This window comes from Salvelinus namaycush, unplaced genomic scaffold (genome assembly GCF_016432855.1).
Source record: "Salvelinus namaycush isolate Seneca unplaced genomic scaffold, SaNama_1.0 Scaffold141, whole genome shotgun sequence".
NCBI classification, from domain to species: domain Eukaryota; kingdom Metazoa; phylum Chordata; class Actinopteri; order Salmoniformes; family Salmonidae; genus Salvelinus; species Salvelinus namaycush.
The window spans coordinates 48,194-64,428 of record NW_024058131.1 but is presented as its reverse complement, the minus strand read 5'-3'; the positions used below and the strand labels follow the sequence as shown (position 1 = coordinate 64,428).

The following is a 16,235-nucleotide window of genomic DNA, read 5'->3' as shown; positions in this document are numbered from 1 at the left end:
GCAATTCATCGGATCACTCTTCATAACATTCTGGAGTATATGCAAATTGCCATCATACAAACTGAGGCAGCAGACTTTGTGAAAATTAATATTTGTGTCGTTCTCAAAACTTTTGGCCACGACTGTAGTAGCAAATACTCACCTTTAACCTGTAGCTTGACCTCAAAGCAGTGTTCATTTTGTCCTATCTGCAACCTACATCTGTACCATCGGCTGTGACTGTACTCCACCATGGAGAAAGCCAAAGATGCATCTCCTGAACTGAGATTCCCTCCAAAGCGCACTCTTTTTCCTAGGAATGTTTGGTTGGAGATATCTGTAGGGTATTGAAGTATTTGGATCTCACTGCCTCCCTTGATCTCTGCCCAGGACACCGATGATATTTGGGGCTTTCCTGTTGTCATGTTCAACAGGCAAGGCAGGGTAGCTATCCCGTTGGGTGCTGCCATAACTGAAGGTAGGATTTTGCATTCTTTGGAGGAGAAGAGAGGCTTACTCAAACAAGTTTGACTCTATTTTTATTCGACACTTACATAGAAAGAAAGGGAATATATAATTTTACCGTTCACTTTTAGAGTGATCACCATTACACAAACACTCAAAGCTGTTATGGGATTCTATCATTTTATCAGAAATTCTGACAATTGATATACTTTGTTAAGTATATTCAATCAAGAGCTTGATATGAGGTTCTGCAGCTGCACACACGTTTTTCACCAACAAATGGACAAGCCTATGGATCAATCAAACCTTTCTTTATTCCTTACAATGAAACCTGTATAACCCAGTTCATTTGACATTCAGTTTTTATATGACCAGATTGGATCCTTAACGTAATTGCATTCAGGGCAGATCTGAAAAAGTCTTGCGTTGCGGTGGTCCACTCTCTTTGGGCTCCTGGTCTTTTCCTTTCTCCTCAAACATTAAGATCCTTCGGCAGAGAAAAATAAACCAACACAAATTATTACACAAGTCATGTAGCAAAAAGACATATAGCCATAAAGGATATACAGTGGATTACAAAAGTTCAGAATCGTATTCAGAAGTTTATTTCAGGTCAAATGTAATGCCTTCATTAATGTAGTGTCAGTTTCCTTCTAACTTACAGTCGGAGTATGGAATTCCTCTTCCCTAGCATCATATTGAGAAAGTCTGTGTAACAGAACGTGTCTCGTGCAGCGCCGCCAACCACATCTGACATCATCTTTTTCAGCTCCAAGTGAGTCTTTGCCACGCCCAGCTTCTCCAACATGCGCTTCAGCCCCATCATGTCTGTGACACAGAGCGAGAGAGAGAGGCCGTGACAAAGATAGTTCACATGGATGGCTCAATGTTGTCCTCATGATTAGCCTAATCTTGTTATTCATCAGGATTGTCGTAAAAAAAAGAAGGCAATTTTACCAATGTCTCCTTGGTCATTGAGATCAAATTCCATGTATTTGTCTGTAAAACAATATAGAACACATTACAATTATTATTTCATTGTTGATTCATTCAATAAGGAAACATAACTGTCTGATCAATGTGCAGTTAAAATACTTGAAATCTCACTTTTAAACATTTCCAGTTTTGAGCTGAGGTCCTCCTCCTCTGCATATTTAGGATCTGTGAGAAAAACCTTCAGAATAGAATACCACAAGGCAGACATCGAGATTAGATAGTGTCTGTGGTGACCTGTCATTCAGCCACACAAAAAACAACATGTTTTGCATGTTACTTTGGCATTAGTATGTGTCACGTATCAGTTTGCAAACAATGAAAAAATATATATTTTTATTTATTTGATTTATTTCACCTTTATTTAACCAGGTAAACTAGTTGAGAACAAGTTCTCATTTACAACTGCGACCTGGCCAAGATAAAGCAAAGCAGTGCGACACAAACAACAACACAGAGTTACACATGGAATGAACAAGCGTACAGTCAATAACACAAAATAAAAAAATTAAGTCCATATACAGTGTGTGCAAATGGCGTGAGGAGGTAGGCAATAAATAGGCCATAGTAGCGAAATAATTACAATTTAGCAGATTAACACTGGAGTGATAATGAGCAGATTATGATGTGCAAGTAGAGATACTGGTGTGCAAAAGAGCAGAAAAGTAAATAAAAACAATATGGGGATGAGGTGGGTAGATTGGGTGGGCTATTTACAGACTATGTACAGCTGCAGCGACCTGTTAGCTCCTCAGATAGCTGATGTTTAAAGTTAGTGAAGGAAATATAAGTCTCCAACTTCAGCGATTTTTGCAATTCGTTCCAGTCACTGGCAGCAGAGAACTGGAAGGAAAGGCGACTAAAGGAGGTGTTGGCTTTGGGGATGACCAGTGAGATATACCTGCTGGAGCGTGTGCTACGGGTGGGTGTTGTTATCGTGACCAGTGAGCTGAGATAAGGCAGAGCTTTACCTAGCAGAGACTTGTAGATGAACTGGAGCCAGTTGGTCTGGCGACGAATAGGTAGCGAGGGCCAGCCGACTAGAGCATACAGGTCGCAGTGGTGGGTGGTATAAGGGGCTTTGGTAACAAAACGGATAGCACTGTGATAGACTGCATCCAGTTTGCTGAGTAGAGTATTGGAAGCTATTTTGTAGATGACATCGCCGAAGTCGAGGATCGGTAGGATAGTCAGTTTTACTAGGGTAAGTTTGGCAGCGTGTGTGAAGGAGACTTTGTTGCAAAATAGAAAGTTGATTCTAGATTTGATTTTGGATTGGAGATGTTTAATGTGAGTCTGGAAGGAGAGTTTACAGTCTAGCCAGACACCTAGGTATTTATAGTTGTCCACATATTCTAGGTCAGAACCGTCCAGAATAGTGATGCTAGTCGGGCGGGTGGGTGTGGGCAGCGAACGGTTGAAAAGCATGCATTTCGTTTTACTAGCGTTTAAGAGTAGTTGGAGGCCACGGAAGGAGTTTTGTATGGCATTGAAGCTCGTTTGGAGGTTAGTTAACATAGTATCCAAAGAAGGGACAGATGTATACAGAATGGTGTCGTCTGCGTAGAGGTGGATCAGGGAATCACTCGCAGCAAGAGCGACATCATTGATATATACAGAGAAAAGAGTCGGCCCAAGAATTGAGCCCTGTGGTACCCCCATAGAGACTGCCAGAGGTCCGGAAAACAGGCCCTCCGATTTGAACCAGGCGAGGCAGTCATTTGAGAAACCAAGGCTATTGAGTGTGCCAATAAGAATACGATGATTGACAGAGTCGAAAGCCTTGGCCAGGTCGATTGAAGACGGCTGCACAGTACTGTCTTTTATCGATGGCGGTTATGATATCGTTTAGTACCTTGAGCGTGGCTGAGGTGCACCCGTGACCAGCTCGGAAACCGGATTGCACAGCTGAGAAGGTACGGTGGGATTCGAAATGGTCAGTGATCTGTTTATTATCTTGGCTTTCGAAGACTTTAGAGAGGCAGGGCAGGATGGATATAGGTCTATAACAGTTTGGGTCTAGAGTGTCACCCCCTTTGAAGAGGGGGATGACCGCGGCAGCTTTCCAATCTTTAGGGATCTTGGACGATACGAAAGAGAGGTTGAACAGACTGGTAATAGGGCTTGCAACAATGGCGTTGGATAGTTCTAGAAGTAGAGTGTCCAGATTGTCTAGCCCAGCTGATTTGTACTGGTCCAGGTTTTGCAGCTCTTTCAGAACATCTGCAATCTGGATTTGGGTGAAGGAGAAGCTGGGGAACAAGTAGATGCGGGGGGGGGGGGGGGGGGGGGGGAGCTGTTGGCCGGGGCAGGGCTAGGCAGGAGGAAAGCATGGCCACTCGTAGAGAAATGCTTATTGAAATTTTCGATTGACATGGATTTATCGGTGGTGACAGTGTTACCTAGCCTCAGTGCAGTGGGCAGCTGGGAGGAGATGCTCCTGTTCTCCATGGACTTTACAGTGTCCCAAAACTTTTTGGAGTTAGAGCTACAGGATGCAAATTTCTGTTTGAAAAAGCTAGCGTTTGCTTTCCTGACTGACTTCGTGTATTGGTTCCTGACTTCTCTGAAATATTGCATATCGCGGGGACTATTCGATGCTATTGCAGTCCACCACAGGATGTTTTTGTGCTGGTCAAGGACAGTCAGGTCTGGAGTGAACCAAGGGCTATATCTGTTCTTAGTTCTACATTTTTTGAAAGGGGCATGCTTATTTAAGATGGTGAGGAAATTACTTTTAAAGAATGACCAGGCATCCTCGACTGATGGGATGAGGTCAATATCCTTCCAGGATACCCGGGCCAGGTCGATTAGAAAGGCCTGCTTGCAGAAGTGTATAGATATATAAGATATATCATGGAGTTAATAAACATGGTCTCTTTTTTGTTTTCTTGAGTAAGGCAGCTCCAAAATGCAGATGTTTCAGCCTAGCTCAGGGCTTTCTGTGGTGGTTGGGCAGCCAGCAGAAAATACGAAGCGTTGCACCATGATTAGTTCAGTGTTCTGTCACTCATGGGGACACTACATTACCGCCAAGTCTAAAGGTAGAGCTCGAAAATTCAAGCCCCTTGGGTGCTGCCATAGAGTTACATTAGAAGTACCCATCCAAGAATTGATACATTTGTTCCCCATAATGACAAAGTGAAAACAGGTTTTTAGAAATGTTTGCAAAAAAACTAAACAGAAATACATTATTTACATAAGTATTCAGACCCTTTGTTATGAGACTCTAAATTGAGCTCAGGTGTATCCTGTTTCCATTGATCATCCTTGAGCTGTTTCTACAACTTGATTGGAGTCCACCTGTGGTAAATTCAATTGATTGGACATGATTTGGAAAGGCACACAACTGTCTATATAAAGTCCTCAGTGGCGACCAGTCAATCAGGAGCAGGGCCCCACCTGTTTTGAGCCCCACATTGAGCCCCACAAAAAAATAATTGGGGGCTTGCCTGTTTCGCATGTTATTTTGGCATAATACGTGTCACATATCAGTTTGCCAACAATGTAAAAAAAAACATATAATTTAAGCCGCATACAAACATGGTCTTCTTTTTGTTTTCTTGAGTAAGGCAGCTCCAAAATGCAGGTGTTTCAGCCTAGTTCAGTGCTTTTTATTTTACTTTTATTTAACTAGGCAAGTCAGTTAAGAACAAATTCTTATTTTCAATGACGGCCTAGGAACAGTGGGTTAACTGCCTGTTCAGGGGCAGAACGACAGATTTGTACCTTGTCAGCTCGGGGATTTGAACTTGCAACCTTTCGGTTACTAGTCCAACGCTCTAACCACTAGGCTACCCTGCCGCTGGTGGGGCAGCCAGCAGAAAATATAGAGTGTTGCGCCGTGATTGGCTCAGTGTTCTGTCACTCATGGGGACACTACGTCACCGCCAAGTCTAAGGGTAGAGCAAAAAAATTCAAGCCCCTTGGGTGCTGCCATAGAGTTACATTAGAAGTGCCCATCCAAGTAGGCTCACGGTCATTGGCCACAGATAAAATGACGTCAAATCACGTTATATCTACAGTAGCTTTGATTGGACTGATCATGTCAACATCATACTTTCAAAATCTTAGCTAGCAGTCACCATCATGAATCAAGTCGACAATGTACTGGCAAATCCTTTTTAATCCTTGTCTTGTGAAGATAAATAATGAAGAGAAATTATAGATAAAACGTATCAGTACTCATCGCCCATTGGACATAAACATTACACAACAAGTTGGGAATCGCAAATTCAACAATGAGTGTTTTGGAAGGAATCAGTGGCTAACTGCAAGCATTCCAAACCAATCATTATCAAAGAAACATCGTGCCGCCCTCAAAACAACTGTTAACTTGGAACTGCAAAATCTGACTTTCGTGAGTTCAAGACAACTCGAAAATCTGGGAAAAACAAGCTACGACTGGGAAAATAAGTTTTGAACTTTCTTCCAACTCAGAATTGTAAATCGGGAACTCGGCCCTCGTTCTAGAGCTACGACCTGAAGATCACTGTTGTCATCATGATTTTCCCAAGTTCCCAGTTGTCTTGAAAGCACCATAAATTTAGAGAATGCCAGACTTTGATGACAAAGTTTAATGACAAAATATGTCCACAAAGGACCGCTGGGCCACCTTCCTGTTCAAGTGAGCACAGCACAACAAAGTGAGTCCAAAAATGTCTTGTATGCTGCTGCATAATTGATGTAATATGCCAGGGAGATATGTATACTGTAGCTAAGAAAGTAATAGTAAGTGTATGTTGTGTAGTAAGATCTTAGTAGCCCATGTGCCTCACCCTAATAATTTAAAACATTTCGCCTACTGTTCTGACTTGGTGGTGCACATGTAGCCTATAACCTGTTTTTGATAAATGTAATCATTGATTATTTTTTTATCCTACGGTTCTGACTTGGTGTACATGGAGAGCACTGTAAGAACGGCCCATGTTCTGAATTCTGTCGCTGTACAATTAAAAAGTGCTGAACAAACATTTATATCGACTACATCCATTCTAGCTCACTCATTAATGTCTTAATCAAAATTACGGATTGCCTCTTATCTACTTGTCGTCCCCTTATGCCATAGTTTGTACATCTCAATTGACAGTAGAAACCACATTTGTTTAAGCAAGTCAGCCATATATAGATAGTTTTTTAAAGGCAGTAAATGAGGCTGAATGTACTGTTTCGCTGCCAGACAAGGCTCAGCTGATAGCCAAGTGTAGCTGTGATATTATGCAATTCATGTATTGTTTAGTGTTGTGTATTGGCTTTGCTGGCATGCATCCCACAATTTTCTTTTCCCCCACCAAGATTTACATGCTAAAATCGCCACTGGATAGTGTACATAGATAATAAGATGCCAATAATACTATAGCTAGATAATACTACCATAATAACATTTATAGACAGATGAACAACAGACCTCATTGATGGAGTTCAGTTTCACATCCTGCTGAGACTTGAGGAATCCAAATGCTTTCCCTCCTGAAATGATATGAGGATCAACTCAGAAAACATGTTATTACTTACTTCCTTGTTGGTGATCTATCCACACAACCCTCACACATTCACAGGATATAACTAAAGCTAACAGATTTGATTTAATTGATTGATTTAGCTATAACACTTTATTTCTTTAATAAATTGTTTATAAAATCTGTGGAGTGCATATCGACAGACAGACAGAAAGACAGACAGAAAGACGGACGGACAGCGTGAGATGAGACATATGACACAGAGACTTACCTTGCAAATGTTTGTCCATGTCAATCTGCTGTTATTTGGTGGATCATAGAGTAGTCAAAGGGACCAGGGGTTGCTGGGTGTTGTGTCATGAACACTGAAAGTGTAAAGTATGTATCTGTATTTTGTGACAGAAGAGGAAGTGTGGGGAGTTAAAGTTAGAGTGTGGTCATTTGCTAAGTTCCCCTCTCACATCCACTCACAGCAGACGGAACAGACAGAGAACAAAGAGAGTCTATGGAGGGGACAATGAACTAGGGGGTTTGCATTTGACATACGCTAGACTAGGCTACCACATAAACACTGCACACTACATTATTGTCGACATATAAAAAAAACTATTCAAGTCCTTTCAGCAAAACATGCAAGCACTTTTCTACCTTTATTTAACTAGGCAAGTCAGTTAAGAACAAATACAGGGCTCCTGTGTGGCACAGGGTCAAAGGCACTGCATCTCAGTGCATGAGGTGTCACTACACTCCCTGGTTCGGATCCAGGTTGTATCACATCTGGCTCTGATTGGGAGTCCCATAGGGTGGTGCACAATTGGCCCAGCAGCATCCGGGTTTGACTGGGGTAGGCCGTCATTGTAAATAAGAATTTCTTCTTTACTTTTTTGCCTGTTTAAATATATGTATAATTTATATGTATATATTTTTAAGCAAATAACTTGTTCTCAGTCCTTGACACTAGATGGCACTGTTAAGCATATAATCTTCAAAACAACATTCTTTTTATGTGGGAAGTCAATAAATGTTTCCCCGCAAATGTGTATTCATGACCCATATAGAAACTAGGCCTTGGAGAACAGAGATTGGAGTCTGAGATGAGAGACTAACTTGATAAGGAACTTCACCCACTCACATGGATAATGGCACTGTTTCAGTCACACGGGTTATCAATACTTCTGTTGCTCATCACAACACAGTCTGCTGGTGAGGAGTCATTCTTGATTAAATTGCACTTGATTTAATTGTCTGAAAGTGATTTTTAGAGCAGTATGCATATTTCAAAAGTTCATAATGCTAATTTGATCTCTTTTTTTCGTAATTTCCCAGGAGCTGAGTCTTGTTCTCATGTAGAGGCGCCACAATTCATCACAGCTACTCAGGAAGAGGTAGCTGTCCTCCCCTGTTTCACATCAATTCGCATAGATTCAGCAACCAGAGTGAAATGGACAAAACATTCACCTAAACCTGAGGACATCTTGGTGTGGCCTGATGATCCATCTGTGGCCCATAAATCAGAACGTGTGGCCTTCGAGTCGGGAGCGGATGGTGTGGTGGCTGGAAACCTGTCCCTGTCTCTAAGAGATGTAAGGAAATCTGACGAAGGGCTTTATAGTTGCAAGGTCTGGCAGGTATGGAGCTGTGTCTTGGTGAAAAACATCACTCTAAAAGTGAAAGGTAAAATTATATATTCCCTTTCTTTCTATGTAAGTGTCGAATAAAATAGAGTCAAACTTGTTTGAGTAAGCCTCTCTTCTCCTCCAAAGAATGCAAAATCCTACCTTCAGTTATGGCAGCACCCAACGGAATAGCTACCCTGCCTTGCCTGTTGAACATGACAACAGGAAAGCCCCAAATATCATCGGTGTCCTGGGCAGAGATCAAGGGAGACAGTGAGATCCAAATACTTCAATACCCTACAGATATCTCCAACCAAACATTCCTAGGAAAAAGAGTGAGCTTTGGAGGGAATCTCAGTTCAGGAGATGCATCTTTGGCTTTCTCCATGGTGGAGTACAGTCACAGCCAATGGTACAGATGTAGGTTGCAGATGGGACAAAATGAACGCTGCTTTGAGGTCAAGCTACAGGTTAAAGGTGAGTATGTGCTAGTACATTCTTATTCGTAATATACAGTGCATTCGGAAAGTATTCAGACCCCTTGACTTTTTCCACATTTTGTTATGTTACAGCCTTATTCTAAAATTGTTAAACTTGTTTTGTTTCCTCATCAATCTACACACAATTCCCCATAATGACAAAGTGAAAACAGGTTTTTAGAATTTTTTGAAAATGTATTAAAAAAAACATAAACAGAAATACATTATTTACACAAGTATTTAGACCCTTTGCTATGAGACCCAAAATTGAGCTCAGGTGTATCCTGTTTCCATTGATCATCCTTGAGCTGTTTCTACAACTTGATTGGAGTCCACCTGTGGTAAATTCAATTGATTGTACATGATCTGGAAAGGCACACACCTGTCTATATAAAGTCCCCAGTGGCAACCAGTTATTCATTTTTAATCCTTGTCATATGAAGAGAAATAATGAAGAGAAATTATAGATAAAACATATCAGTACTCATCGGCCATTGGAAATACACATTACACAACAAGTTGGAAATCGCTAACTGTAAGCATTGGAAAACAATCATTTGCCTGCTATTCAGTGCTATTCAGTGGAGTGGCTGTGTGGTGCCAAGTCTAAGATTAATGGTCTCTTTTCCTAGTCTAAAATTATAAATGTTCAACATTGGCCATGCTGTCAATGAAGCATGATTTGTGCCGCGCTCAAAACAACTGTTAACTCGGAACTGCAACATCTGTTAAAGACAACTGGGAACTCTGGAAAAACAAGCTGTGAAAATAAGTTCTGTCCACGATATGTCCACGAAGGACCGCTGGGCCACCTTCCTGTTCAGCTGAGCACAGCACAACAAGCTGAGTCCAAAAATGTCTTGTATGCTGTTGCATAAATGATGTAATATACCAGGGAGATATGTATAGTGTAGCTAAGAAAGTAGTACACTGTATGTTGTGTAGTAAGCTGTTAGTAGCCCATGTGCCTCGTACTAATAATTTGGTATATTTTCACCTCTTAATTTCGCACTTGGTGGCACACATGTAGCCTTTAAAATGTAATCATCTAATTTTGTAAGAACTTTCATTGTCTGCTGATATGCCCCCTTTATTTATCCTACGGTTCTGACTTGGTGTACAGGGAGATTACTGTAAGAACGGCCAATGTTCTGAATTCTGTCACTATACATTTTAAAAGTGCTGAACAAATAGTTATATTGACTACGTCCGTCCTAGCTCGCTCATTGTCTTAATCGAAATTACGGATTGACTCTTATCCACTTGTCGTCCCCTTATGCCCTAGTTTGTACATATCAGTTGTCAGTAGAATTCACAGTTGTTTAAGCAAGTCAGCCATATCAGCTATGTTTTTTTTAAAGACAGTAAATGTGGCTGAATCAACTGTTTCGCTGCCAGACTAGGCTCCGCTGATAGCCAGGTGTAGCCGTGGTAAGGTGTTGGGACAGCTTGTAGGCCCTAACAGGTTGTGGGCACCGTTTGTCACTATTATAGTGCAATTAATGTATTATTTAGTGTTGTGTTGTGTAGTGGCTTTGCTGGGATGCATCCCACTTCTTTTTTTTGTTGCCACATCAAGATTTACATTCTATAATCGCCAATGAAGGTCCCACAGTTGACAGTGCATGTCAGAGCAAAAACCAAGCCATGAGGTTGAAGGAATTGTCCGTAGAGCTGAGAGACAGGATTGTTTCGAGGCACAGATCTGGGGAAGGGTACCAAAACATTTCCGCAGCATTGAAGGTCCCCAAGAACACAGTGGCCTCCATCATTCTTAAATGGAATAAGTTTGGAACCACCAAGACTCTTCCTAGAGCTGGCCACCCGGCCAAACTGAGCAAAAGCGGGAGAAGGGCCTTGGTCAGGGAGGTGACCAAGAACCCTATGGTCACTCTGAAAGAGCTCCAGAGTTCCTCTGTGGTGGTGGCAGCATCATACTGTGGGGATGTTTTTCAGCGGCAGGGACTGGGAGACTAGTCAGGATCGAGGGAAAGATGAACAGAGCAAAGTACAGGGAGATCCTTGTTGAAAGCCTGCTCCAGAGCGCTCAGGACCTCAGACTGGGGCGAAGATTCACCTTCCAACAGGACAACGACCCTAAGCACACAGCCAAGAGAACACAGGAGTGGCTTCGGGACAAGTCTCAGAATGTCCTTGAGTGGCACAGCCAGAGCACGGACTTGAACCCCATCTAACATGTCTGGAGAGACCTGAAAATAGCTGTGCAGCTACGCTCCCCATCCAACCTGACGGCTTGAGAGGATCTGCAGAGAAGAATGGGAGAAACTCCCCAAATACAGGTGTGCCAAGCTTGTAGCGCCGTACCAAAGGTGCTTCCACAAAGTACTGAGCAAAGCGTCTGAATACTTATGTAAATGTGATATTTCCGTTTAAATTTTTTAATGAATTTGCAAACATTTCTAAAAAATTGTTTTTGCTTTGTCCTAATGGGGTATTGTGTGTAGATTGATGAGGGAAATAAACTATTTTATACATTTTAGAATAAGGCTATAAGAACACAATATGTGGAAAACGACAAGGGGTCTGAATACTTTCCGAATGCACTGTATCTATATTTGTCAACCATTGCATTAGCAATTTGATGTTCTATAATGATCCTTTTCTACCATTGAAACAGAACAGGGAGAGGAGAACCTGGTTGTTAGGACTTTCACCACAACTGAACTAGCAAACCCTGGTAGATATACAATGTTTCTCTTATTTGTGTCTTTTATTTATTTAAAATAACAATTCTACTGAATATATTTGTGGACATATTTATCACCACTGGGTTTAGAGGACAAGAGACACGCGACAGGCTTTACACTCAGTTCAATCAAATGAGACCATGAATGACTGTCATCATATTATATTGATGCTCTACTCAGCAGTTACTGCCAGTCAGAGTCCAGAAAGAGTTGCGACTACTACAGTTGGAACGGCTACTATAGCGGCTTCATTCATGTGTGTGATTGTCATAATGGCTCTTACGCTGGGATTGATCATTTGCCTCAGACGCCGCAGACACTCCGGTATGTACGGACACTACTCCGTTTATATTGACCTGGTAAAGTAAGGCTAAATGTTTTGAAACACACACTATTATTGTATTGTGAATCTGCCTCTCTCTCTTTCTCAGATGAAGATGAGTCTAACTGTAATACTTATGAAGATGTACAAGACCCTGGTAAGCCCGTTGATTATGTCTCATCCTGAATGTGCTCAGAGGGCTCCTGGTCCATCGAAATAACGTCTTCATCTATTTCTTTCACAGAAATGGGATCCAATTTTCTGTATTCACTTGCAGAGTTTGACCAGAAGGACAACCTATGCACTTGTGAGTTTTTTCCACAATATTTTTGTAGAAAAATGTTTAACCTGGGCCTCGATTCAATCCGGAACCACAGTAGATCCACGTTATAGGACGATTGGCATTTAAAGGCAATGCTACCTGGTTCGCGGAGATAGCACTCACGGTAAAATGCATATGTCAGCTCAATCGGAAATAACCTTTAAACATCAAGCACGCTAAAATGCGGATCTTTCGCGATCTGGATTGAATCTAGTTTCTGGTCACTGTCTGAGTCCAGGTTCAGATGTTGTTTCTAACAACTTCAGTTCTGTAAACAATTAACATTTAATTCAAATGTATTTATGTTTTATTTCTTTCAGTTCAATGCCAGTGAAAAGAATAATCCTCTTTCAGTCAACACACCGTGTCTTACTGAACCATCCACAAAACATCTGGAAATGCTTTTTTATGATATTCACACACTTATCTTTCAACCCCTGGTATAGCCTACATAGTATTACACAATAACAATCTTAGTTGTGAAATAATCAAATGGATGAGGTGACCAATTGTATTTAGCTTGATTTGATTGGATATATTCCTTTATTTGTGACCCCACGGTGGAACTTGTGCTGATGCTTTTCTACACCACAGGATGTGTAGTTGGGAGCTGTTCCAGACAGAGACATGCTGTTCTGGGGGTTTTACTTGTATTGCTAATGCTCACACACTGCCATCCTGAATTAAATAAACACACGTATCTGTTCACTCTCATCTATTATGTGTCTTGTCACAGTCCCAGTGCTGAAGAGAAGCTACCAGGTTTCATGTGGGATGTGAAAGTCAGCAGAGGGATTTTCAAGACAGGAGGTGGGGTGACTTAGCCATCAACCCCCACACTGAGGAGTCATACTACATGTGTTCCTGCAACCAACTTATGTCATTTTTTTTACTGTGGTAACTGGTGATATTCTATAGAGGTTATTTTCTTTTTATGAATTTATTTGCATCATAAAAAACAACCTGCATAGACTTGATGTCATTGTGACACTTATAATGTTCCAAAATATCAAGGAAAATCCAAACCACAAAACAATGCAAAGTACAAAGTAGTCAAATTAGATTTAAAACTCAACTAATAGCCTAAAGATAGAGGACATGACATTACACTCAGTTCACAGCCTGCAGAAGATCATAGAAACTGTTGTTGGTTACTCCGGAAGGGTGAATTGGTTGATCTTGAATCTCTTCATAGAAATGAGTCTGGGAAGAAAAGATGGAATGTGTAAAACCAGTTGAATTTAGTTCACCAACATGGTAAAAGGGTTAGAAGACATTTAGTCAAATTTGATGTCACGTTGTAGGCGTACTCAATTGGGCTTGACTTGTTAGTGAATGACATAGTTGTGTTTTACTGAATCGTTACCATTTCAACAGGAGTCTGCTGTTCTTCTCCTTCTATAGGCAAAGAGGGACAAATGTCAGCTTTATTTCTCATGAATTTAATTCTGATGATATGTCTTTCCCTTTCACTGCTGTTCATTACTGTACGTTTAATCAAGGATGCAACATCCAAATTGCAGTTTTGTAACACACACCATCTAACCAGTGAACACATCCGTACCAGCGGCACTTCCCTTGCCCTGCCTCTTCCAATACACGCCCCCTCCAACAGCACAGAGCAGCAGTAGCAGAAGGACTGACCATACCACTGCAGGTAGAACATGACCTATTTGCAAAGACGTATAAAGTCACAGATACTGTATTACAACTCAATATCTTATCACAACATCACAGTAATGAAAGAATACAGCCTCAACACAGATCATGGCTATGCATTGTTCCAAACTACTTTCAAGTCTTACCTCTCTGGATGGTCCACTCCTTTACAGCCATTTCAACCCCCTCTCTGAGCACGGCGCAGGCTATCTTCTCTGTGCCCTGGCGGTCAGGGAGGAAGAGTTTGGAGCTGAGGGTGTTGTTATGTCCTATAGGGTCACTCTGCAACCCATCCTGGCCACTGTGAATCCAGGATAAATGGAAGTCTCCACAATCTTCCACACAGGTGAGTGAGCAGGTCAGGGTGAGATTGTTTCCGCCTGTGGTAGCATACTCTGCAGATACTGAGTAGAACAACAAGAAGATCTACTTGATATCAGGACAAAGCAGTGGTGTACTTTGTGCCGTTACCCTAATTTACTAAGTTTATACATAGTGTAAGGCACTTATCTATGTCTCAATGATACAACCCATTGACACTCACCATCCAGAGTGTGTAGTAGGATTCTGTTCTGTTGCGAGCAGTTGTAGAGCCCAGAATGCAGTGTTTTCACATTGCTGATGACCAAAGACCCGTCTTGGCTGATGTGAGATGCAGGGAGGTGACCCTGAGTTCCAGCTGAGATATCGCCTGACCGAGACAGACTGGACAGTGACCTTTGATCCAGAGTCCACTGGAATCTGCTGCCCACCTCGAGAGAGGAGTGGGTGACACAGGGAAGTGATACTGACTCACCCACTGCGACAAACACTTCCTCTATACCTCCTGAAAGAGAGGGAGAGGGAGAGAGATAGAGGAGGGAGGGGAATTTGGTTGCAATATACTACTGTGTTAACGCAAATATGATGCAATAATACATAGTTCCAAAAGTACCTGTAATTTCTGTGGTATAGCTGAGGGACGTCTTCACAACCTCTCCTTCAATCAGTTGACACCGCCACTTCCTGTGATGGTCTGTCTTCCTGACACCTCGGATGGTCAGCGTAGAGAAGCAATCAGATGAACGTTCGGTCTGAAATCTCTCTCCCTGTAGCACTGTATTGGCCTCATTCAGCCAATTCAGCTTTATTTCACTATGGTTGCATTGTGGGACAAGGCCTGAGAATATATTCAGGTAACATTGGAGCTTGATATCCATCTCTGGTGCTGTATTGGTGTCTGTTGCCAGAGCAACTGGTAAAAAATAAATAAATATGGTGACAAAACTCACTCAGAAATAGTGTGTATAAAGACGGACAATTTAGGTTGATCATAAATGGTAACATACTGTTGAGAAGCTGAAGAGAAACACTTGAACTGGTAGCCCCATCTTCACAGGTGTAAACTCTTCCATCATCTATTTCAAGAGGTTGAATATGTAGAGAGCAGTCATGTCCCACTTTCAGTCGACTGGCTCTTCCTGAGTTTGGACCATCCGCTTTCACCTTGCCTGATAGTTCTAATTGGTTATGAAACCCATCTTTCACTATACTCCAGGTAACAGAGGAGCAGGAATTGATGTAGGATGTACCACATGGTAAACTCACACTGTCTCCAATTGAAGCAAAGATTCTTGTGGACCTACGGTCTTTTGAATAGTGTAAAAGCAAGTGTTACAACATTTCTCATAACAAAATCAATAGGGAATCAATAAATATTTGATTTAAAATATGTTTAAAAAAAATCTAATGTTAAAGGAATCTTATTTACCAGATGACTGGAGTCCAAGTATAGCCTGTAAAAGCATGCAGAGACACAGTTTTAAGTACAGACACATCTCTCTGTCTTGTGATTTTCTTCTTTCTGTCAATGTCCTTTTGACAGTATGTGTTGTCATTCAGGAAATTACAAGTTCTCACTCATCTTCTCTTTTTTCACCAACTTCTAGAAATACCAGCCAACATGCCCTGGTATTTTTCAACCAAGTAGGCCTACTTTTTTTGCTCTTCCCCTTTCCATTCAGTTCTATTTTAAATCTTATGTTTTATAACCTAGCCTACAAACGCAAGACTGTATGAAGCAAAAAAATAAGAACTGAGATAAACCATGCAGAAAATTATGGCATTTCCCACCAAATGGATGTTATATAAATTCCATGACTGTAAAGAATATCCTACTATTCTCCCATATTACATTTATTAGATTTATTACATTTTTTCAGCCTGCTCATTGATTGATTTATTGAATTAAATC

General features: G+C 41.3%; 3 protein-coding genes across 3 annotated transcripts; 1 reads left to right on the top strand and 2 right to left on the bottom strand.

The window, feature by feature from the left end:
- Window positions 1-736: 736 nt before the first annotated feature.
- On the bottom strand, window positions 737-7,304 carry LOC120036658 (allograft inflammatory factor 1-like). Its single transcript, XM_038983041.1, has 6 exons — window positions 7,168-7,304; window positions 6,845-6,906; window positions 1,552-1,618; window positions 1,402-1,443; window positions 1,107-1,272; window positions 737-931 (listed from the first exon to the last, which is right to left on the bottom strand). Exons 1-6 carry the CDS (start codon window positions 7,184-7,186, stop codon window positions 844-846), a joined length of 444 nt encoding a protein of 147 aa, XP_038838969.1. The 5' UTR covers window positions 7,187-7,304; the 3' UTR covers window positions 737-843.
- A 725-nt stretch (window positions 7,305-8,029) lies between these two features.
- Window positions 8,030-13,044, top strand: LOC120036646. Its single transcript, XM_038983020.1, has 8 exons — window positions 8,030-8,099; window positions 8,223-8,570; window positions 8,660-8,989; window positions 11,630-11,689; window positions 11,880-12,023; window positions 12,131-12,178; window positions 12,266-12,328; window positions 12,664-13,044. The coding sequence occupies exons 1-8, from the start codon at window positions 8,036-8,038 to the stop codon at window positions 12,675-12,677; spliced, it is 1,071 nt and encodes a 356-aa protein (XP_038838948.1). The 5' UTR covers window positions 8,030-8,035; the 3' UTR covers window positions 12,678-13,044.
- Window positions 12,611-15,851, bottom strand: LOC120036644. The gene is made up of 8 exons (XM_038983019.1): window positions 15,753-15,851; window positions 15,331-15,630; window positions 14,937-15,236; window positions 14,547-14,828; window positions 14,149-14,406; window positions 13,882-14,012; window positions 13,710-13,741; window positions 12,611-13,546 (listed from the first exon to the last, which is right to left on the bottom strand). Exons 1-6 carry the CDS (start codon window positions 15,817-15,819, stop codon window positions 13,885-13,887), a joined length of 1,335 nt encoding a protein of 444 aa, XP_038838947.1. The 5' UTR covers window positions 15,820-15,851; the 3' UTR covers window positions 12,611-13,546; window positions 13,710-13,741; window positions 13,882-13,884.
- Between the last annotated feature and the right edge of the window lie 384 nt (window positions 15,852-16,235).